This window comes from Cygnus olor, chromosome 1 (assembly GCF_009769625.2).
Source record: "Cygnus olor isolate bCygOlo1 chromosome 1, bCygOlo1.pri.v2, whole genome shotgun sequence".
Taxonomy (NCBI): domain Eukaryota; kingdom Metazoa; phylum Chordata; class Aves; order Anseriformes; family Anatidae; genus Cygnus; species Cygnus olor.
Window position 1 is genome coordinate 59,325,465 of NC_049169.1, and position 24,454 is coordinate 59,349,918.

At 47.7% G+C, this 24,454-nt stretch overlaps 2 protein-coding genes across 2 annotated transcripts in view; one reads left to right on the forward strand and one right to left on the reverse strand.

Moving 5' to 3' along the window:
• Positions 1 to 934: 934 nt before the first annotated feature.
• On the reverse strand, positions 935 to 3,054 carry ASCL1 (achaete-scute family bHLH transcription factor 1). Its single transcript, XM_040560564.1, has 2 exons — positions 2,072 to 3,054; positions 935 to 1,940 (listed from the first exon to the last, which is right to left on the reverse strand). The coding sequence occupies exon 1, from the start codon at positions 2,749 to 2,751 to the stop codon at positions 2,107 to 2,109; it is 645 nt and encodes a 214-aa protein (XP_040416498.1). The 5' UTR covers positions 2,752 to 3,054; the 3' UTR covers positions 935 to 1,940; positions 2,072 to 2,106.
• Positions 3,055 to 11,283: 8,229 nt separating this feature from the next.
• The window catches only part of PAH (phenylalanine hydroxylase), a 40,269-nt gene continuing 27,098 nt past the window's right edge, over positions 11,284 to 24,454 (forward strand). Inside the window, exons 1-2 of the mRNA XM_040560571.1 lie at positions 11,284 to 11,432; positions 15,794 to 15,901. Of these exons, the coding sequence (XP_040416505.1) occupies positions 11,391 to 11,432; positions 15,794 to 15,901 (150 nt within the window). The 5' untranslated portion in view covers positions 11,284 to 11,390. The remainder of the gene's footprint in view (positions 11,433 to 15,793; positions 15,902 to 24,454) is intronic.

The window sequence follows — 24,454 nt, forward strand, 5'->3', positions numbered from 1 at the left end:
CTCCTCGTTCTTTTTTTTTTTTTTTTTTTTTTTGTAAGATGCATTTTGCGCTTCGCTTTCCGCTTGGCTTGGTGCACGCAAACTGAATTTGCAAGTGATGCAGGAGCCAGGCGCAAAGGAGGAGGCGAATTCTGGTCACGTCCTTGCTAACTGACAACAAGCAGGCTAGCCAAAAAAAAAAAAAAAGGGGGGGGGGGGGTCCAATTTCTTTTTGAATCTTGGTAATTGGGTACTTTTACACGCAGATCACGCTATTTGGGTAGAATAACAAGCTTAGAAAGACCAGTGTCTCCGAGCTGCCACCCATTTCTACTACTTTATTTATTTATTTCATTTCATCTCCCCCCTCGCCGCTCGCTTCCCGTCTTCCCCCGACGGTTTTATTTATCCAGCCGCTATCTTCGCGGAGGCAACAAAGTCGCCCGTGTTATTGGCGGCGGCGGCTGCGCCTTCCCCCGTGTTTTCGTGCCCCGCCGGGGGAGAGCTGCGGAGGACGGGGTCAGGGCGCCCTCTCTTTAGGACCCGGTCTTTTGGGGGAATTCTCTAATGTGCAGTGATTTCGGGAAGGACAATGCAATCATTAATCACCCCCTCGCCTTTTGATTTGGATACACGTTTGTAACCCAGAAGGGCAAGAAAACAATGGTGATACCGCGAGATCTTTGCATATTTATATAGAGATAGATAAAGATATATATGTTACATCCATCAGATACAAACACTTCATATGCAACTCAGCTCTGGCATAACATCATTTAACATTTTGTCCTTACATTCATTGTTGTCAATGGCAGAAAGAAAAAAAAATTACATGCAGCAGGCAGCTGATCATTTTAATTAAAAAAAAGTTTTATTACGAAACTAGTTTGTATAAAACAGGGTTATACAGGACCTTTGTAAGTTTGTAATAAAACAGTAAGAAAAGGCAGTGGCATAAGGGATTTTTTTTTGTTTGCTTTTTGCTTTTTTTTTTTTTTTTCAAAAGGCAGCATATAAAAACAAATGGCTACCATTTTGCGTTTGGACAATAGCTGCATAAACTTTGTTCACTTTGAACATTGTTTAATAACATTATTAATACATTAACAAAGTTTCTATAAAGTAAGACACGTTGGTGCTAAAGTACATCTGGAGGAAATCCAAGTCCTTTACAAAACCACATACAAAAATGGCAGTTGTAAGGTAATGTCGACTACACGTCTAAACATGAAGAGGTAATAAGCATTACATATTAAAAAAAGTATCAAGATATACACATTTTAAACCATTTGTACAAAACCTCTATAAATCTCTCTCTTATGTACAAAAATAGCTTAATATATCCCCAAACTGGTTAGGGTGGATACAAATAGATTTTCTTATAATAAAAAAATTCACAAAGAAAAGAAAAACATTGGAAGCATCCTATGATGGAAACGAGAGGAAAAGCTCGGAGATGGGGGGGGGAGCCGGGATTTGAGGGTGGGGGGGGTGTCTTTGAATACAGCATAGCTTAGTTTCAAAATCTCCACGAACACCAGCAAACTAACTTCGTCCACAGAGCAGGGAAGGCTGGGCTGTGCGGGGCTCGAGGAGGCCGGGATGGGGTGCGGAAGGGGGGCTCCCGTCTGGCGGGGGGGAAGCATCAGGAGGAAGAGCCCCGAGGAGCGCAGCGCCCGGCCGTGGGGGACCGGGGTCGCCGTTCCCGGGGGGGCAGCGGCTCCGCCGGTCTCGCTCGGTGCTGGCGAGGCCGGGAACGGTGCGCAGGGGCCGGCCGGGCTCCGGCCGCCCCGAGGAGCCCCCGCGGCGCTCAGCGCTGTGCGCGGGGGGCGCAGCGTCCCGCCGGGAGACGTGCCCGCACCGCCCTCCGACGGCGGGGGAGAGCGAAACGCAACAGGTCCTGGCTTTGCGGCGGCTTTTCGCGCCCGCGTGCGTGATATTTTTCCCTTTTTGCAACCGGCCTGTAAGGAGAAAAGAGAGATGAGGTCAGAGCCGCGCGGGGACCAGGCGAGACCCCGACGGCTGCGCGCCCCCCCCGGCCCCGACGGCTGCGCCCCCCGCACCCCCTGGCCGGCCGCGGGCGCGCACCCACCTGCCGCGGGAGGCGCGGGGGACGTCGGGGGGCGCTCAGAACCAGCTGGTGAAGTCGAGCAGCTCCTGCTCCTCGGGGCTGAGCGGGTCGTAAGAGCCCTCGTCGGAGGAGTAGGAGGAGACGGGGGAGCCCGCCATGGAGTTCATGTCGTGCGAGTAGCCAGGCGAGATGGTGGGCGACAGGACGCCGGCCTGGAAGGCGGCACTGACGGCGTCGTGCTCGTCGAGCAGCTGCTGCAGGGCGCGGATGTACTCGACGGCGGAGCGCAGCGTCTCCACTTTGCTCATCTTCTTGTTGGCCGCGCCGTTGGGGACGTGCTCCCGCAGCGTGGCGAAGCCCAGGTTCACCAGCTTCACGCGGTTGCGCTCCCGCTCGTTGCGCCGCGCCACGGCGGCCGGCTGCTGCTGCGGCAGGCTGTACCCGAAGCCGCTGAAGTTGAGCCGCCGCTTGCAGCGCATCAGCTCCGGCGAGGCCGAGCGCTGCCGCTTGGCGGCCCGCGGCGCCGACGGCTTGCCGCCCGGGGACGGCTGCCCGCCCGCGGGGCTCAGCTGCGGCGGCGGCGCCCCCGGCGGGGCGGCGGCGGCGGCGGCGGCCACGGCGGCGGCGAAGAAGCAGGCAGGCTGCAGGAAGGGAGGCTGCCCGGCGCCGCTCGCCATCCCGGCGGGGCTACCGCTGGCCATGGGCGAGGGGGGGCGTCGTGCGAGGCGGGGGGCGGCCGCTCCCCGTGCCCCCCGGCGGCAAAAATATGAAAAAAAAAATAATAAAAAGGAGAAGAGCCGGGGGGGGGGGGCGGGAAGCCGGCGGCGTTCGCTTAGCGAAGGAGATGGGAGAAGGCGGGCAAGGGGAGAGGGGCCGCGGCGACAAAGGGGAGCGGGCGGCGGTGCCGGGCGGGCGGCCGGGGAGCGCGGGCGGCTCTGCCCGCCCCCCTCCCTCTCGCCCTCCGTGCGGCGGCCGCGGGGAGACTCGTGGCGCTCGCGTGTGCGCAGGCTGCTTTGCAAAGCCCCTTTTGCAAAAAAGTGGCTGGGGATTGTGTCTCTTATAAGGGGCGGACGGGGCTCGCCCCCCCCCCCCCCTTCCTACACACACACACACTCGCTGCCCCCCCGCCCTCCCCCTCGCACACACGCCCGCTCTGCACCTTGCGCCTTCCACGCTCCCCGGGCTTTGCCGAGCGCCGCCGCCTTTGCAGCGCGGGTGGGGGGGGGATGGGGGGGGGGGGGCGCACACACTCACATACACACACACACGCTAACCCCCCCCCCCCCATATCCCCCCCCGCAGCCCTCGGGCCCTGCCGCACACGCGCTGGCCGCCGGCTCGGCCCCGCCTCTCCCCCTTTTTCCCCCCCTTTTTCTCCCCCCCCCCCCCCCCCCCTCGGTGCCCGTCTCCCCCCGCCTCCCCCCGCCCCGCCGCCCCCACCCCCGGCGGGTTTTGTTGTTGCAAGTGCGTGCGCCCGGCGCGTGCCGCGCTCCCGGCCCTGAGCAAACACCCGCGCCGGGGCGCCGGCGGGCGGCGGCGGCGGCCGCGGAGGAGGCGGCGGCGGCGGGCGCGGCCCGACGGGGCGGGAGGCGGCGCGCACGGGGATGCGCGGGGAAGGGGAGCCCCGGGGGGACCGGGTCCGTCTGGGGGGTGAGGGGGATTTGGGGAGGGGGTGCGGGGAAGAGGGGTGCGGGAAGAGAGAGTAGGGAGGTGCGCGGTTGTGGGCTGGGAGGAGGGGAGCTGAGCCGTCGCTGGTAGAAGAAGGAGTGTGCGTGGAGTTGGGGGGGACGACCCGAGGTGGGCCTCTGGAAGGTGGGGGGGCCATGGGGTGAGCGTGGCTGGAGGGAAAGAAGGAAGTGCATGCACTTGGACGAGTCCAAAGTGGACGTCCTATGGCTGTCAGCGCGGCAGCAGGAGGTTTCTTTTGTGGGGCACCATGAAGTCGGGGTGTGCTAAGCGCAGCGAGCAGGTGGATGTGCAGACACAGCTCTCCCCTGGCCGCACAGCCCATTCCCCAGGCCACACTGTGCTCGCTGCTCGACGCAAGCGGCATTTGTTTGCAACTGGGGAGTCGGGATGGACCTGCCCAATGAAGGGGAAATTCCCCCTGCTGCCAGGCAAAGTCTTGCATGAGGCTTTGGTCCAACTGTGCAAAAGCAGCACCGAGGCTGAGAGGTTGAGGCTGGCATGACCTGGGGGTCACACCGCCCCTTGCGGCTGTGGGAACATAGGTGGCCTGGGTGACACCGCCAGGCTGGTGGCCCTGATCTTGGTACGTGCAGCAGCGAGGAGTCCTGCACGTCCTTCTCTCTCCACCCTCCTGCCTTGCACATACCCACCTGTTTGTTCAAGCTTGTTACTCCTTTTTCTTGTATGATCTCCACCTTTTTCTTAGCACCTCTCCACTCTGAAAACTCAGAGGTGTGTGCTAGCTAACTGTCAAAAGAAGCAGGACCATTGCCTGACCACCTTGCCACTGGTGGAAATATGGCTCTAGGGAGTCCCTGGCAAGTGGTTGTTGTGCCCAATGCTCACACCAGCCTCAGAAACGTGGCAGGTGGGGACCTGCACAGCCTGAGCTGTTCAGGTGTCAGTGGAAATGAGTGCAAAAACAAGCCCTGGTCTGCTGCTGGCCTCAATTACAGCAGCTGAGGCTGCAGAGATCACCCCCTCTGCCCGTGGAGCCCTGACCCTTGCTGGACACGTGGCTTTAACAGCAATAAGCAGCAACTGTGTGTGGCAGAACATTAATATGCACCTGCCAACTTAGCAGTTTTTAGCGTGGCACCATTTAATGCAGACGCATGATGAAAAAGACAGTGTGTCTGCTCTAACCTCTGTCATGCTGTTTATTTCAGGGTTCTCCTCAATGGTCACCGAGTATCTTTCTAATTTTTAGCTTGCTGTCTCATCAAACACCAAATTTACCAAATGATTTTTATCTTCTTTTGGGCAGGACAACCGGCATGCAGCATTCGGTACTGCTCTCTGCATAGGGAGCTCTCCCTTCTCAGTTCCAAGTCTTCTGGATGATTCGGTCAGGGACATCCCTTGTCTGACCTCACTGCACTGGAAGTAGCAGTTGCATCATCAGCTTCATGCTGTGATGTTACCGGAGCGAGAGAACAGCAATGCACCAGTGGCATTAGAAAGTGGCAACAGAGATCAGAAAATAAAGTACCAAATTGATTGCAGCCGTGTAGACTATATATGTATGTAGAGTAATACTTACAGAGTAGTCCACTGCCAGAACTAGTGTGAAAAGACTGTGGCATGGAAATTCCTGCCCTTTTCCCCAAATGGCAAAATGGGACCAGAATTTCTGGGTCCCCCTTTCTTGAGTCTCAGAGGGCTCTGAACAAGAGCTCTTAAAAAGGCAAAAGACGTGCGTCCCAGAGGTCACCACGTATAACTTGCATGTCATTTCACCTCCAAAGCTCCATTCTCCCCTGGCTCCCTGGGCCTGGGGGGCAATGGGGGGAAGAGCCTTTTCCTCCCTTTACTGAGCATGCCCCTCTCCAGCCGCTGCCACAGAGGAACAAGCTCATCCTTCATGTTGTCTAAGGTAATGCCAATCTTGGCATCTCTCTGATCTGCTCACTTCGCAGAGTAAGGGGCCTGGGGCTGCCAGGTTTGTAGATGATAAAGATTGTTTCAGGGTCCCCAGCCTCCACCCACTTGTATGCACAGTCCTGCACCTGCACCTTGAAATTCTTAATTCTAACATAATGATAAATAGCTCTTGCCCTTTTCATTGGTCTTATTGGGCTTTCCCCTTTTCCTTCTTCTTTTTTTTTTTTCTTTTTTTCTTCTTCTTTTTTTTTTAATCTTGAATTGTCAGTACTTTATAGTGTCTTTTTTATGTGCCTAAATTTTGTGTGCCACACTCATGAGGTCTTTTGAAGTCCTTGCCTTTTTTTTTTTTTTTTTAAAAAAAAAAAAACACACACACACTTTGGTATGCTTTTTTTTCACCCCTTTTCTTTTTTAAAAGCCATTTACTTTATGATTAAATGCCGTCTTGGAAAGGCAGAATGAAAGTCGTTAATCTATATAGATCTTCAAAGAATCGATACATTCGGGACTTCTGTAGGATTTGTTACACTCCATTTTGTTACAGTAGGCAGCTCGTCTGGATTTGGGCACATGTGTTTCTCTCCCTCCCCTCGCCCCCCCCCCCCCCCCCCCCTTCCAGCTTCCCCCCCAAGAGTGAAAATAAAGTAAAAGGTCTTTCATGGTAAACAAAACCAGCTTATTCTCCACATAGAACACATGAATAGCTGGAAAAAAACTTACAATAAATGGTGCATTTTTTTCTCTGCTGGGTATAGCATTCAAGATCAGTCCAGTATTCAAGAAGCAGTCCATTTTTTGCTCAGCAAGAGAGTTTAGAAAAGAAGCGTGGGGTCTATTCAAGGATCTTTTCCCCTTCACAATTGCTGGGCTTTATGAAACCTATCTTCCATGCCTTGTCAGAGTATTTCTGGGGACCAATTAGTGCTTTGTTGCAAGGCTTCTTTGCTGAATCTTTGAGCAGCAAGAAAAAGCTCTCTTGAGTCTCCCCTTATTTTGACTATTTCAGTCATTACTCAGTGTAATAATTAATATGACAACTGGACGCTGAAGTTTGTATAGAAACACCTCGGCTGCAGGAGAGAGCGTGCAGTGGGTGGTAACAAGCTACAGATCAGACCGAGAAGCCACACACACAAGGAAAAAAAAAAGAGGGGGAGAGAGAATAATGAATGAAAAGAAAGAGGGAAAGAATAAAGATAAATAAATAGTTGGCGCAACCCAAAGAAACATAATACAGACTTGGAAGGAAAAAAAAAAAAAGGCAATTAGGAGGCAGGGGAGGGGGCGGGGGACCCCAGAGTGGAGAACTTATTTTGAAACAGTGTCTATGTGAATATAATTTTCAAAACTTTCCTACTTTTAGGAGGCAGGAAAGCAATTTTTGCCAGTGACTATTCCTTTGGGTAAGTCATTTTCAAGGAGCATTTGCCTACACTTTTGCATACTTGATAGACTTAAATGTCTCTTTCTAAGCATGCCTTTAAAGAAAGAAGGACTTTGAGCATTAAAACATGTTGGTGACTAATTATTGCCCGTCCTGCCCAGGGTGGATGGAAGCTACTTCCTGGGACAGCAAGTTGCAGGAGTTTTCTGGTGTTGTATCGTCTACCAGAGGAATAAAGCCTGTGGCACCGATGAAGAATTAAAAATGACGTTTGATCAGGGACACTGCTGAATTCTTCTCGAAAAGGCGCCTTGGGATGAACCCTCATCACTTTGGAGACATTTCTTGGGCTGCCAATTAGGGCATAATAAATAATTAGAGGTTTTAAGCATATTAGATACAGCTCATGCTAATGAGCTACATCAGGTCTTGTGCTAACCTGAAGTGACAGTTTGCATATAGGGCTGCAAGGAAAAAAAAAAAAAAAAAAATGGAGGAGGGGGGAAAAAGGGGAAAAAAAAAGCAGCAGCCACCCCAGCCGCCCACCCCAGCCCGTCCCCGTCCCCGATGTCCCCTCCGCGGGTCCCGCAGGGTGCTGCCGCCCCCGGCCCCACGCCCGCCGAGCGCTGCCCGTGGCCCGCCGGTGGCCCCATTGTGCGGCCACGCGTCCCGCGTCCATCACGGCCGGGATAAATCACAACCCCCCCCCCCCCCCCCCTTCCCCGCCCCCCCGCCGCCCAACCCCGCCAACACACACTTTTTGGACAGGAAAATTTTGGACGGAGGAGCGGAGGGCGGTAGGGGTGGGTTCCCCTGGCTGTCCCCTCCGAGGTGACAGTCCGCGGGATGGAGAGGGGTTGGGGTCATGCGTGCTGCAGCCTGGGAGGCGGAACCCCCGGCGGCACGGGGGTGCAGCCGCCTCCCCGTCCCCATCCCAGTCCCCATCCCGGTCCCCGTCCCTGTCCCCCACCCGTCGGCCGCGGTCGCAGGGGCACAGTGCCACCTCCCGGCCACCCGCGGGGGTAGCGGGGCTGGGCAGGGGGCAGCCCGAGGCATTTGCGGGAGCGGGTGGCGAGCCCGGCTCTGCCAGGAGCGGGGAACATGGCCCGGAGGTTTTGCAGCCGGAGGTGGGAGGATAGGTGTCTCGGTTGGTGCCTAAGGGGAGCTACAGCACCGGGAGACCTCTGGGAAATCCATAGGGAACATCGACCGGGGACACCCCTCTGCCTTATTCACACATCCTCATTCAATCCTCATTTGGGAATTTTTCAGCAGCTTCTAGAAAAGCCTCTCTCCATCGCTCACTGCTCTCTCAGCCCGATGGGGACATCCCAAACCCGCAGGGAGCCGAAGGTCGAGGATAGTCCTGGTGTCCTTGCATCCTTGCCCAAGCCAGAAAACACACAGCTCCGCTGCTCTCCAAACGCTGCCTAAAGGCAGAAGGGGGAGAAAGCAGTCTGAAAAGCAGCCAAAGTCTGTGGCCCTTTGAACTTGCAGCATGCCGTCCAGGGAACCAGCCAAGTTTCAGTGCAAAGAGCCCTTTTAGTTGTGGCTGAGCAGCACAGCCAGGAATGGCTGTGTGTGGGGTATGCATTTCTGGGGGATGGAAGTTGTTTTCAGATGGAGGCAATGCGGGACATCGGTGCCTACCTGCACATGGTTGGAAGGGAAGGAGTGGGGTTGCATGGTACTGCAGCAAGAGCCCAGAGCAGGACCAGCAGAGCCCAAGGCTCAGGTGCTCACCCAGGGGCTGAGGAACCAGAGCTGTGGGGCAACTTGAAATGCAGGTGGGAAATCCCAGTTAGCAATGTCACGGCGGGGCAAAGAACCTGCACTTGGTAGGCTGAACTACATCTTCAAAGAGAGCTCAGGCAATTTGGATTCAGAAACGGTCCAAAGTAACCAGAACTGATGCAATCGTGTTCATGCTGCAATGGCATTGGAGTGAATGCTAGCTTGTGCATGCATGCACACACAAACTCACACACTACTTTGCTCCAGAACAAGAGAATTTGGCAATTCCTCCTAGCAAGAAGGAGCTTTGCTTCCCTCAGCCAGTGCCTTTTGCTAGCAGGCAATTTCTGAAGGTCCAAGCTGATTAAACAGTGAACCAGTGGCTACACACTAGTGATATCATTATGATTATGTAGCAATAAGAATACGAGATAAGCTTGCAATATAAATAGAAAAAAATAGTGTGGGAGGAGTCAAAAAAAACCAAAAACCAATTACAAGGATTTGGCATAAGCAATATTTAGTGTATCTAGTATTTCACTTTACCTTGTCTTTATTGTCAAGGTAGAGTGAACAGAGCGTGCAAAACATATGAAAAGGGGAGGAGAGGGATGGAAGAAAGGAAAAAGACTTAGTGCATGTGAAAGCCTCAGAGAAGGAAAAAAAGAACAAATGTTAGTAGAAAGAGAAAAACAAAGAAAAAGGAAGGCACAAATGATTGAAAAAATAGATTATGACTTTGAATGACATAGCTATTTTGGTCAGACTTAGGACATGTATCTAAGTGTTTTAAAATCTAATTGAAAAACATACCATGTAGAGAGGCACGGCATGTGGGCAAAGCAAAAAGCAAACAAGAACAGTTACTGGAAGCTGTCCTGCCCTACACAGGGACTACTATAATCAGTGTTATCACCATCCTCATCTCACTGTTGTTTTTTTTTTTGTTTTTTTTTTCTTCGAGGTGGCCTTCAATGCCCCTATCATCGACAGAACTGTGCTGGGTGCTGTACAAACACAGGACACAAAACGCTGCCTCCCATAGTGAACCTGCTGGCTGAACAGTTCAAAAAACAGTAGTTTTAATACTGCTGGCAGGTAACAAGGTCAACCTGCCTTTCACCTACTGCACCATCTCTCCTTGCCCCAACCTGATGCTTTGGTGCCAGCAATGTCCAGGGTGGCACGTGTATATCATATTTGGCTGCCTACCTTGGCTGCTAGCCCATAACATAGGATTGCAGTTCATCTCAGAAAGTCACTTTCTACCTGTGCATATGGCCATAGGATGAACAAACAAGAAGTTTCTCTGAAAAATGTATGTTTTTTGTCCAAAGCTCTGAGTTACTGCACATGTACATCATACAGTACATAATTTCACTGGGCTGGATTCTGACTTGATGGTCATGGGGTTGAACATGGGTTTGGACTAAGATTCTTGCAAGTGGTTCCCTACTGATCAGATTTCCAGCTACTGGATTTCATAATTACAAATAATTCATGGTAAGTCTTGGTTAAAATTCACCAGTCTGAATTTGTTCTGGAGCATGCAGTAGTTTCCCTCAAGGCTCAAATAACTGTGAAGGGCTGATTCTTCTGTTCCACAGAACTTATCTTCATCAGAAAAATGCAGCAAGATTACTTGCCGTGACATAGCCTGTCTTGGTGTAGACTTCAACCTTCCAAATAACAAAATAGACCTTGACCATTCTCTTTTTTCCTTTTCACCTGTCCTCTAGTATCAGGCTATAACTTTCCTTCATTCCTTCAATCTCTCTGGTGACTCTTTCCAAACCAAGTGTTGGCTGGTTTGTACCAACCCTTTACTAACCATTTCCGAATTCATTCATGTTCCGCCTCTTCCCCTTGTAGCTCTCCATGGCTGACATACCTAAAAACACATGCGCACCTTCTGCATTTCTTCTGCCTCCTCCTTGCTCCTTTTCTTCCTTTACCTCCTTCCCTTTCTCCATGTTGAGATCCATATCCCAGAGCAAGGTTCACAAAGTTAACACCTGTTTAATGCTTTATACTGGGCCTCTGTTGTCTCCAGTGCCTGGTGTGCGGAGCTGTCCCCTGCTCTCTGACCTCTTGGATGCAGCCCAAAGGGCCTCACTAAAAGGCAAACAGTCCAGCTGCTGCTGAGTTGTGCCCCATGTCTGGCACGCAAAGAGAGGTTCCTGGAGAACATCTGATCTCCGATCACGTGGAAGGGAAACCCACCGGTCGCTAAACACACACACAGCCACAGGAACAGACGAGGGGGAAGGCTGAACCCAAGTCAAAGCGTTGACGTGCAGGAATGAAGGCAGCGGCTGACATTGATCTGGGGAAGACAGGCTGCTAATTCAAAGCATGCTGCTCATCCATGTTGGGCACAGATAGAAACAACATGCTGGAGTGCCGCTGCACACTGGGGGGGAACCGAAGGGGCTGGCTTGTCCGTGTGCCAGGGCTGGGTGGGTGGTGGGCGTGGAGGGAGAACGCCCTCTTGGCACAGCATCTGGGGGGAGGGAGCTGGAGGAGGGGATGGCTTTGCCTCGCTTCCTCTACTTTAAATACCTTTGCACGGAGCTCTGGCCACCACGGTAAGGTCAGAAGGCTTCACCCGCAACCTCCCTGTGTGGGCATTGCCGCCTCTGCAACATGGACGTGCAGCACTGCAAGATGAACGGTGACCCTTTCCAGGTAAGCTTGTGGGGCCTGTGTGCCTGCTGTTTGCAGGGAGTCCCTCCGTGCCCCCCCATGCTTGCAAATCTTGTTTCCCGTTCTCTAAGATGTCCAAGATGGGAGGAAACAACGCGTCTGTCTCAACCGTTTGTGGTGCTTGGTTGCCACCGTTGTCCCCTTTAGCAGCCGGCGTGCTTGTCTGGAGTTAATTGTGCTCACAGATGTGCAGTGAGAGCAAAAATGAAAACATTTCAACAGGGGAAAGGAAAGAGAGGCAACAGATCAGGGTCAGGGGACCTCTGTAAATGTATCCTTGCATATATGGCAAATAGAAGAAGCAGCGGAAAAGAGCAGCAGATAATTAGAGGTCTCTTAAACCTGTGTGATGAGAGCAAGCTATCTTCTTCTGTTTAGGGAAAGCTGCTGAAATTATGCACTCTTCTGGTGGAGCTATTTGTTAACTTTTAGCACTCTGACATATATTCCGCCCCCCCCCCCCCCCCCCCCCCCCCCTTTTTTTTTTTATGTTTACTGACGTACTTTGAACTCTTTGTTTTGGAAAATACAGGAAAGTACTGAAACCCATGACTTTCGATTACAGGCACTATAGATACTGTAGGAGCAAAGTGACGTAATTCGAGGCCAGCATGGTTAATTATTAGGACTGAATTCTGTCCTGCGCAATGCCTCTGAAGCTGGGGACAAGCTGTGGAAGATGTGAAAAAACTTGCTTCGTTTCCTACAAATCTTTTTAGGTACAGAGCAGCCAAGGAAGCCTGGTTTCCTACTGCTTCGTGTGCTGAGGCTGAACTCCCCTAGGGATACACTACTGTTCCACCTTGCTGTTTCTCCAAGTTGTCTAATTGCTTGGTCCCGGTGAGATCTGTGGGAGCTGAGCATCTAGCTACCTTAAGAAACTGACTCTAAATGGCTTGGAAACTAGTTTAATTTTTAGGAGTAACTTCGGAATCTTATTTCCATTGAAATATTTCTTCCATTTTTTTCTATACTTTTTCTATATTATTTGTATATTTTACTTTCTCTGAAACTACAGAAAAAACTTCCTCTGGCTTCAGCAGTGTTGGAATTCACTCTGAAGGTTTAAACAACTCAGAAATGAGTTTGAAGGCTGACAGGTCTGTATTATTGACCTCCCAAACTGCCACGTGTCAGAAAGACAACATCAATCTCTGTGTGAAGTAGTTAATTAAGAACATAAATTTGCATTGCACTCAGGCAAACTGTCCCTGCATCTACACATCACTGATGTAAGAGACTGTGCTAGGTCCAGAAATGGTTGTCTGTATTTGTCAACTGGTTCTTATACACTTATAGGTCACATATGCATATCATATAGACAGTGTTTCAATGACAATGAAACAATTTGTTCAACTCTTAATCACAATCACAGCAGTAAAAGAGTAGAATTGTCCCAAAGCTGCATTTCATCTCTATATAAGAGATTGAGAGACAAGAAATTAGAATTCGGACTGAAATGGATTAGCCTTGATCAGCAGTTAAAAAATATGCATATATATGACAAAAAACTCAGCAACAGACGTGCCTGCGTTTGTGTTGATGTGTTGGTTCCAGTGTCTATTAATGTATATTGCCTCCATACATATTGATAAGATCTGGGTACCTGTCAGGAAAATAATGGTTTTAGTCTTCTTTCCTCTTGCACTGAAAGCCTCCACCTCTGTAGACAGACTTAGGCATGCACTGAATTTTGTACAAAGACCATCCCAGTGATCTACATTCACATGCAGATGTGCAAAAAGTTAAGCAACTGTCATCATGTTTGCAGGATTAGTGCCTACTGCCTTCTGCAACTTTTTAGCACAATATAAGCCAATTTGCAAGACTGGGAAAATGAGTGAGAATGGCCTAAAAGTGGCCAATCTCAGCATATCAAGGCTAGTGACCAATGAGAATCTATCACTGTATAAAGAGATTAATTAATATCAAAATTACCTTGTAGGACTTGAGCCTTGTATTATATCCTCTGCTGATGTTCAAAACACAAATTCTTCCTTTGTCACACAGAGTCAAGACAACCTGCAACAGAAGCTGGTCCATGAGGCATGCCTTGGCAAGAACATTTAAAAAAATGTAACTACAAGTCTTTTAAAACATTTCTAGAGCAGACCATGAAAACCAAGTTCTTGGTCCACTGAGCAGACACTGGCGTAACTCAGTTCTGTCCTTAGGGTGAATTTAACTTGTTGAGATGGAGAAATCGTAACAGCAAAGCCATGCAGGACCACAATTTCAGATGACAGTTTTGGTTACACTATCATAAAATTTCCAGGCTACTGACATTTTGTTTAATTTTTGACACTCCTGTCACTGGTTTCCCTTGTGGTTGCTTCAGATGTCAAATGGCTTTCATTAGCCAGCTGCCACACCATTCCTGACTGCTTTTCCTCTTGGTCCCTACCAGCTAAGAGTGAGGCCAGCTCCCTGGTTGGCTGAGAAACCAGAGAATAGGGAGATGCTCCAAGACATAGCACAGTTGAGTAGGTGACAATCTTCTCTCTGGTCCATACCAGTATTTCTACTACAGTTCCCACCAGAGTTTCTCTGCAAGGATGGAAATCATTTAGATAATCTGTGTGACCACTAGAAATAAAGCTAGGTAGAAAAATCTGTTGTCAGACTCCAGCAATGAATGTTCACATTAGCAGCAGCCTAAAAGACAGCCTGAAGAATCAGGAATTATTTATTTTACCAAAAAAAAAAAAAAAAGGCAGTTCATTATAACATTGCCTCAGAAAATGTAGTCCCATCAAGAGTTTTATGGCTTTTGGGCAGCTGGATTTCATTATTAATCTGTCTGCTACAAAGACTGCTTTTGCTATTTCTAAGGACAATATTTGGGAACTGAGACTCTTTATGTTCTGATTTATATGTTAAATTTAGCAATAGCTAAAACAGGGATGGACTCTGACTGAAAATGTAGGTCTTAATAAAGAAAAATTGACAGGGTGGATACCTTGAGTCAGGCCTTGACCTAGGACTTGTTGCATCAGCCTCTGTTACAACCCTCTGTGTTGCTGATGTCTGGTGCGATCTTTGAAATGCCATCCAGGGGTGATTTGCCCAAGGCCACAAACAACACACAAATAAGATCTTACTGTGACTTCCAAAAGTTTGTGGTGGTTGTGCTTAAGATTTACAGAATCACAGGATCATCTAGGTTGGAAGAGACCTCCAAGATCACCTAGTCCAACCTCTGACCTAACACTAACGAGTCCTCCACTAAACCATATCACTAAGCTCTACATCTAAATGTCTTTTAAAGAGCTCCAGGGATGGTGACTCAACCACTTCCCTAGGAAGCCCATTCCAATCCTTAACAACCCTTTTGGTAAAGAAGTTTTTCCTAATATCCAACCTAAACCTCCCCTGGTACAACTTTAGCCCATTTATGCTGACATTGGAAAAGTTAAACAATTCTGGAAATCAGCAGGCCGTTACCTTCCATGTCAGGTACCCAGGTAATTTTGAAAAACTGGCCCCACTCCATGACTGAGTTTCCTGTTCCTAAAGTGGTGAAATAGCTCTTCCCTACGTAACCAAGGTTTTGTGAAACACGTGTACGGAGACATATTAAGACATTATGGTAATGAGAACCATGAAAACAATTAAAATAAACATTCCTCCTGCTCGGGAGTACTGGAAATTGTGTTTCGGAATTTGCAGAGCAGAAAATCAGTAAGAGTCAGGAACAAACATAAATGAAAACACGTCTTGCTCTAACTGAATCTTTAATCACTGCGGGATTTACAGAAGATTTAAAATTTGTGACAGCATTTCCTCCCCGCTCCTTTTTTTGGGGCGGTGGTGGTATCTTATTTTGTTTTTAAACCAATTTCCATATCCCTCTTATGAATACCACCTCTTCTGATGTTACCTGGAAGATGCAAACAGAACTGAAGGGAAATGCATATCATGGCCTGTATCTCTGCACAGAGCTCATCTACCTTGCTCTTCTTAATCCTGAGCATTAATGAGAAGGAAGCTTGAAGATCTTTCACCATAGCTGAAACCAAAGTACAGTAATGTTTCCAGTTTTCCCTGAGCTTGATACACCTGAGAAGTGAAGCAGGGCTGAAATGGAGTTAGGCTATTTTTCCGCCATTTTTGAATACCTTCCTCACACTTGGAACATAGTTTCCAAGAATGGGTTTTGTGCCTCTACCACGATACATAAGAGCAGCCCCAGAGCTGTCCCTGGAAGCAACAATTGTCTTGATTCCTACTGAAAGCATCTGTATGTCCCCTCTACATCACTGATACAGTGCAAAATGACAGTGGAGAAAGGCAAACCTGGCCCCTGGGGTGAACTTAAAGATTTTCTTGTACTTTTCTTTCAGGAATCTATGTACATTGAAGAGGCCTCAAATAAAAATGGCGTGATTTCTTTGATCTTCTCTTTGAAAGAAGAAGTTGGGGCACTGGCTAAAGTTCTGCGCACGTTTGAGGTAAATGTTTTTTTTTTTTTTTCAGGAGACCCGACCATGTCTTTAATTTTTTCCTTTGCAGCAACATTTGCTCAGGGTGTTTATCATCACGTTGCTAATTCCGTTTCATTGCCATAATGGGGTAAATAGGAACTGTATCTTTTCTGAAGTTAAAATTACTTAAAGTCCTGGAGCTCGAGTTGCCTTTTTAAGTGAAAAGTTAGATTTCAAGCTTTTAATTTAAAACCTCCACCTTTAACCGACACAAGGATGAAAAAAAAATTGCATTTTTCTACATTTAATAAGGAAGTATTCCACTGTAACTGCCAGAATAAGATGCAGAAGTGAATCAGTTCATAACCTGGGGTTGACATTTGAGTAGGTATATATATAGTATAGAAAGGCAAATATAACCCGAACATGAGCGGTGGGGCATGAAGCATTTCTACTGGAGGGAGCAACTGTCCTCGTAGCTCTTGTCCACCTCAGTGCATCTGATATAAACAAACTCACCACCTCCCACTATTGGTATTTCTATAGAGGGGGCAGAGGGTACCTCTGAAACAGCACCAAAATGACAGCATTTTGCAGTTTATTCACTTCCAAGGAACTCATGAACTGGCTGAGTTGGAAAGCTTTAGGGGAAAAAAGGAGACATTGACCTTTCAGGACATTGTGTGCCTATTTATTCTTGAAGAAATATTTCCCAGATGTCATGAATGCTGTTTAAAAAGCATGAAATCCTTGTAATTCAGCATGCTTGTACTGCAACACATACAGCTGTATACTCTGTGCTCCCACACTCTGTTATATTGGTTTTGCAACTTTTTTTAAAAAAACCCATCATCACGTGATAGTTGTGCCTGAAAGCAGTTCTGTCTACACTACAGTGTAATAAGTTGTGGTCTGCATACTTTCCATTCATAAACTGAACTGACTGGGAAATGAAAGATTTGTGCACTATTAGTACAAATGAAAAATAATTATGAGCTATAGGCCATATTTGAATCATTAAGATAAAGGAGATTTCATGCTAATGACAGCAGAGCTGGTCTAAATCTGTGAACTGACTACTGTAACACAGTTCTGCAAAATGTCTGTATGTTGGCAGTAGGTGTAAATGAACTAAGGAAGGCTGTTGATATTTCTTGTTACATGGATTGCCATCTACTAAGCAAATTATTACCAGCTCTAAAGGAAAATTCTGTATGGGATTTGGTGTAGGAGGGAGAGAAGTAGCTGCATCTAGGATGTAACTCTTCTTGCCCCAAAGCAGGTACCCAAACTAGGCAAGCTGTTTTCCCCTGCAACTCTGATGGCAACAGTGGGGGTGGAAGCTCAGTTTTAGGAGCTCTGCATTGTTGGGCAGGTGGATTCCCAACCCAATGAGGCCAATTCTTCCTGGGCAAACTTGCAGCCTCCCCCAGCACAAAGGTTTCAAAAGGCCTGGCACAGGTGCTCTTGGGCAAGATTTGAATTCTGTTGGCAATCTTGTCAGGAAATGGATGGACCTTGTCATGTGTGTAAGTGATGGGCCTACATGGCTGAGACAACCTCCACCCTTTCCCGCCTGGGCAATGACCATGGTGTCTCAGAGGGACAGACTTTGTGATCTGAGGCACCTACAGCAGAGCCGGGGAAGGTGGTGATATGCAGGTGATGCCCTCTCTGCTCTGAAAGGAAGATACGAATGGGGACAAGGCAGAAGACTTCCAGAAGATTTTTCTTCTTGTATCCCTTCCCTGCTTGACAAAATCATCTGTGAGAACAAGGTTAGCTACAGGAGCTGGTCCAGACCTGCTGTTGGTAGGCTTGTTTGGAGAAGGAGACCCCTGCCTTGTCCCCAGGGTTACAGCCACTGCGTTGGCGCTGGCCTGAGGAAATGCGGCGAGTAGGTCTGAGAGGGGTGGCACAGGGAGGAGATGTGGCTCTTCTGGCTCTTGCTGCCTCACACAGCCACATGAAGTAGGAAAAAAAGAAAACACAAAAGCCACAAAATACAATCAGACTGTTCCCCAGAGTGGCAGCAGCACCACAGATGCTGGTCCCTGCTGAGGGCCGTACCTCCACAGCTATTTGTGCTGAGGCTGAGGGCCGGCTGCACACGCTGAATTTGGACCCTCCCTGGTCCTGACCACGGCTGGGGCTGCCCAGGCTGTCAGGGTGTCTCTAGGCACTCTGGCGTGGGAATGTAGGCAGAGAGCAGGGCTCTGCCCTTTCTTCCTCCCAGCTGGCACTTAGGAGTTATTAAAGGGCCGTGCCTCCAGCTCTTTGAGGATTCCTCTTTGAGGATTTTGCCTTTTTTCTAGACAGCCTACAGAACTACTCTGGGCCATGAGGGGGGAAGGCAGAGAATTAAAAGAACTTTAAATATGCAAGTGTTGAAAAGAAATCCTCTCTGAAGAGAGCAAAGAAGGCACAGAAGCAAGGTCCAGACTGCAACATGAGGGCTTGAGAAGACACCCAAAGAAGCAGAGACCTCATGGTGCTAGCAGCAGCCAGGCTGCCTTTCTGTAAAGCAAGTCTTCATGTGGACATGGGGAGGTTCATCCTCACCTTGGTTTGCCAGCTGGAGCAAAGTTTCTGCTGTTCTGGGAGAACTTGTCACTCTTGTGTTCCTGCCCAGGACGCAGGAGTACCTCCTCACCACCAGGCTCACAGCCTGCCCATGCCCCATTTCCATGCTGAGGTTGCACTAGGCCAGGCATCACCTCCTATCCCGGTGTCCACTGGAGCAAGAACCCGAGGGGAGCTATGCTATGCCCCAGCCTGGCCCCGCAATTGGGCCTGGAGGCCTCGGTAACGAGGCCCAGGACCAGTGGCACATCAAGCACCATGGCCGCTCCCCAGTCTAGATGTAATCCATGTTCAATCAGGAGGCAAAACTCCCAGAGAAAGAAGTGGTGTCCAAACACAGCCCGGATGAACTGGGTAAGCCCCTGTTTTGGGTGGACTGAAGGTAGGGGAGCCGCCTATGCAGGCAGGTGAAGGCACAAGGCCAGTTGCTACGGAGCACATGCACCTGGCACAGACTTACATCCAGAATTACAACTGTGACATCCTTAAGGGAATTTCACTGTGTTTTGATGAATAATCTGTTATTTGTCCTGCACAAACATCCCTCAATGTTGCTCATGCAGCTGACAGAGTGCCACTTGTTCTCACATCTGCTTTTTGCTCAGAGACCCAAACTCTTGCTTTCTGTTGAGGTCCCAGTTACACTCAAGATTGTGGCTAAAGTGAGGACTATGTAGATTGAAGGATTTTTTTTTTTATTATTTTTATTTTTCCTGGTGAATCTCCTCCATGTACTGAGCTCCTTATGTCTGCTGGCTTTATGTCCAAAATCTTTTTTATTATGTCTATGTTTCTCTTATTCTTTATTCATTTTCTCTACTGTGTTTCAGTGTTGGACTAATGCATAACCTCTGAAAAGAACAAGCAGATGTAATAGCAGCTCAGTCATGTCTAGCAATAAACAAATCATTAATACTGAGTTGACTTTCCTTTCACACTAGCTATTCTGTATATATATTGGCATGTGGTAAAGATTTGCTTTTTGGTTAAATCAAACCCAATTATTTTCACTTGAAAAGCCTTTTTACACGTAATCTTTATCCATCACAGTGTGGATGTGGCTTCCCTATGGGTTCTGTTTGGGAAAATCTGTCCTCTTTGTGGGCTTGAGGGTGGCTGTAGAGACAGCATAAATCCATCAGCAGAGTCTTTACACTGACTTAATTTTAATAGGACCCGCTGTAAACCAAGGCACTGCTTGGTGCAGCCATACACTGTTTGTCTGAGTTATGGTATTATAGAAGATGGTATCTAGGAAGCCAAAACTGGAATTAACATCTGTCTGAAACAGAACATAACATATAAACAAAATATCATGCTTAAAATCAGGGAGACAAATCATAGCCATTGTGGAGTTATGTTTTTTGATTCACTGGACAAGTAAGAAAGCTACAGAGTGTAAGTCCAGGTCAGAAACAGACAGAAATCTTCCAGGGTTCTTATCGAAATTGAAAGATAAGATTACAATTGATGCAAATGTTTATTTTCTCTAGTGATAAAAGCTTATTGAAATTGAGATTTTTTTTTTGATTTTTTTAAGAAAAAGTCCATTTTGAAAGAAAAAAAAGTAAAAAGTCTTCCCCCAAAAGATCGGCATTTCCAAATCTAAATTTATTATAGAACTAAGCATTTCAATATATAAAAAGGATTGCCCTTAGTTTGAGCTGATTTTTTTTTTCCACATGAATTTATAGATGCATTATATTCCTCTGAGGTCTTTTTTCTGATTAATTTACAAGTAGTAGCAGACATCTCAGCTGTAGTACGTGTCAAACATTATGTAGGAAAATATTAAATATTTGCTCAACCCATCATCACACTGGAGCCTTCCACCTCCTCTTCACTGACATGGCCTTCCCAAGAACAGAGTAGGACTTCAGTACAACGTCCAGCCTTCACCAGTGCTACTACCAGTCAGTAGGGCTCTAGCTCACAAGCTGCCCCATTGATTTGCATCAGGTAGAACTCCTACTCCCAGAGTAAATTGCTACACCATGGGAGGACTGGCTGGGAGTAACAGCCTGCACTGAATAAGACCCTGAGCTTTCAGAGCCAGCAAAGATGACTGTGCTCTTTTTTCTGTTTAGTAGCTTACTTTATTCAACAGAAAGTCCAAAGTGACAGATATCCCTTCATCCCTTGGGTAGGTATTGGCTCAGCAGTGTTTTATTTCCAAATCAGGAGAGGCAGGCAGTCACTTTGGCCAGGGGGTGTGTTGGAGGTGTCTGCACTGATAGGTGAACACGCCAGGCATGCCTCTTCACCACAGTATGCGTAAGCACAGCTATGATTGTCTTTACTACACCTGAACTCAGTGCTTCAAATCAATGTTTTCACACTGTGCTCTCCTGTTTCCTAGGCCAGAGGAGCAGGGCTCCTGGATATAGTGATTGATACGATATGATTTTAAAGAAAGGAGTGCCCTTTTGCTAGGTGGTTGTGGAGTGCCACATGTTCTTGTTTGCTTTTTTGTTTGTCCCACTCCAGGTGTTTTGTGGCTATATTGTGCTGAACATCTTACAGCAAACTTTAGGGCTGGAGAAGAAGTGAGAAGTGATGGATACTAAGGGCCAGCTGCCCACTGGAGCCATTTGTTAGCAGGGTCCCCTCTGGGTCCCTTTGCCTCCTGAAGCTTGTTCATGAAGTGAAGACCATGGCAGGTGTGAGGGAGAAGATGGGGAAACTTTGTCTTCAGCTGAGAAGCTGTTCCTTGGAGAGTAAAGCTGAACATGATGGGTGTCTTGGTCTTTACTTTGGGAAACCGTGGCTGAAGGCACCTCTGTGACTTCCTAACTTCTTTGATCTATGAAAATTAGGCACTGAGTTTCTACCAGTGCTTCTGAAAGTCTTGTTCGGGAAGCACTGAACTAGCCTGTGGTAAGGGTTAAAAGAAGACATCAATTTCTTGTAACAGGAAATGCGAGTAAATCCTTGTTCTGGGAGATTTCATTCAAGTTTTCACTGAATGTTCATTAACAGCACTGTAGCACTGTTGCTGATATTCATCTGGTAATAATTTGGGTATCCTGATGAAGCCAAACTTACTCAATTACAATACTCAAATGAACAGTGTGTGGATGGATTTCACAGCTCTGCTTAGTTTCAGCAACCATGTACAGGAGCATTTAGTAATGCATAAACAAAAGGACATACAAATGCCATGGGAAGCAGTAGCCCACAACATTTTTAGGAAGTACCTGTCCCCACTCAAAGTTTCCCAGTATAGCTGTGAAAACACAACTTGTCCAGCAATCAGGCCATTAAGCTTTTTGAGGGAGGAACCAATTTTTGTTGCCAGTGACCTGCACAAGATTGCTGATGTAGCATAATATCCTTAGTGTGGGGATCTACTGCCGTTGTGTGGCTGTTGCTGCATGCAAGACACTTCCTTCGTAATTTGGGGAAGAAGCTGGAGTTGCTTCATGGTCTCTGACAGACAGCCAAGGCTGAGATCCAGCTGTGGGGAACGGTAGGCAGGGAAATGGGAAATCTCCTCCCAGGTCTTCTATTACCTCTGCTGTGAATCAACATCCCTATGGTTAAACCCTTTCATTGAAAAATCATGACTTGCACAAAACAGGCTTAGTTTCAACTTGGGGTTTTTTTGAGCTCTGAGAGCATGTCTTGAGACTTTTTTCTAACAGGGAGTGACAAAAGACACAGTGAATGTGGATATTCAAATAATGGAAGCTGAGAATTGTTACCCTCAGGAGTGCAGGTTTTAAGAAAAAAAAAGCAAGAAATTTGGAGTGACTTCTGATAACTTCAAGGGGTCTGCCAATACTGTACCCTTGTGATCTTGGTTAAGTGTTACTCCTAAATGATCCCTCAGTTCTCAAAGCAGAATCTGTTCTGTGACGTTCACACTATTAATTAAATACAAGTTGAGCAGCTAGCTACCCTTCTACCTACACAGAAGCACTGCAGAAGGTATGAGGCTGTACCACAGGATACAAGAGACTCAACCTTCATGCAGTCCATAAATCTAAGCAGAAACAGGGAAGTACCAACCTGCTTCAAATTCTTTGCAGGTGTAATGAACAAAATAGGTCAGATTCAGCAAAGGCATGTTTAAACTCAAGCCTTGGGCTCAGCTGATTTCTACCAGTTCTAAAATAGGAAAGGCAGAAGTGTTAACAGTTTGGATGTAAATCAAAGCCCAAATATGTGACAGGCCAGATCTTCCAACACCTGGAGTTAGGTTTCATCAACAAAAATTAACTCAGAAATCATGAAGTCTCATCAAATAAATAAATTCAAATTTCTTATTATCTGTCTTTTGAGGACATATATTGTCAAGATTTCAAACTCTACTAAAAACACAGAGAGATTGAAAACTGGTCAAAATAAACAAATAAACTAAAAAAATCCCCCACTACCTTTCTATAGTAACCATTTGGCTCCAGAAGTTGGAGCTTCAAATAAAACATTGACTGTTCTGAGAAATATGATGCAATTGCAGGATTTGGCAATACTGAGGATACAAAAATTTTGAATAATGTGAAGCTATGAAGATTAAACACTAGATGGAGTAGTTGGACTAGAATGAAACTGAGATTTGTAAAGCAACTCTAGTAACAGAGCCACTATAAATATTTTGAAATTGGGTATTGCTTATTAGCAATACGCAGCGTATGAGAGCGTGCTTCTGTGCGAGCACCAGTTCAGGGATGTATGCTACTGAATTTCCGCTTTAAAAACAGTCACCAGAAGGGTTCTCCCTTCAGCTGCTCTGCTGCTATGTCCTGAAGCCTTGTCACAAGGAGATAATGGGTTTTCCATGTTGCTGAGCTGCAAGCACCCCTTGAATAACCAGCTGAAATGGCTTCACCCTGCAGGAAAGCTATCGTGCTCATCCCAGGTTTAAAAAAAGAGGTGACTCTCTACATAATTCCTTCTTCCCTGTTTGTTTGTTTGTTTGTAGTTCTTTTTTAATCCCCCCCCCTTAGGTGTGCCTGGCCCAACCTTTGCTCAGGGGGGTGTTTTGTGCCCACTCTCCACCTCTGTGGATGGCTCTGCTGGATGGGTGCCAGCCCCGTGGTGCTGCACCCATCTCTGCAGCATGGCTGTGCTGAAGGGGCTGGGACCCCCTCCTTGTCTGCCCTCTGCCCAAAGCTTTCCAGCTTGGAGTCATTTGAACTTCCAGCTCCCGGCCGCTCCACCACCCAGTGCCTTACCAAGACGAGGGTACAATGCACAGTCCTTTTGTGAAATGGGGCTTTGGAGGCCTAAAACAAATTGTCCTCGGGGCCCAGCACAGTGACAGCCATTCTCTGCCTGCAGACAGCCCCACGAGGACAGCATCTCTGAAGAGCAGCAGTTGGTGGTGAATGCGCTTTTGACCTTTTCAACTTATTGTATTGGTATCTAGCCAAACAATTTAAGTTCATCTGTAGCGTGCGACACTCAGGAAACAGAGGAATGACATGCATGCTGTTTCCTACTAAGTAATAAACTGCCTTTTGTGGTGGAGTGAATAAGGCCTTTGCTGCTGATAGCCAGATGCCCCCCTGCACTGTGCAAGCACTGAGAGCAGCAAAGAAAACCTTAAAGTGCTTGAGAAGCTCAAGCTAGAGGGAGAAAAATACGCACCCTTTTTATTCCCTGCAGGTCACAAATAGATCCTTGCAGCGTTTTTTCATGGATGAAATCCTGACCCCACTGTAGGGGTTTGACACTGACACCAGTGGGGACCGTCAGTTCACGCCATGTAGGTTAGGGTCTTCCCAAGCCTGAAAGCAGCAAAACAGAAGCTTCTCCAGGGCTGCTGAGCACCATGTGTCAGCTCCTCTGACACTTCTGGGGTTGCTCTTCAGGCCAAAATTTCCTCTTAGGGTTAACTCTGTTCCTTGCGAGCGACAGAAGGACTGACCCAGCCAAGGTTGCAGCTGCACTGGGAGCCTGAAGAAAGGTCAGCACTGACTGAAATCTGTTTAAAAGGTTTTTCTCAAAAGAAAAAAATAATAATATTTTTATATTCGAATTACAGTGCTCAGG

Excerpts from the sequence above, each read along its gene's own strand:
- ASCL1 (XM_040560564.1), bottom strand. The coding sequence starts at position 2,751 with ATGGCCAGCGGTAGCCCCGCCGGGATGGCGAGCGGCGCCGGGCAGCCT.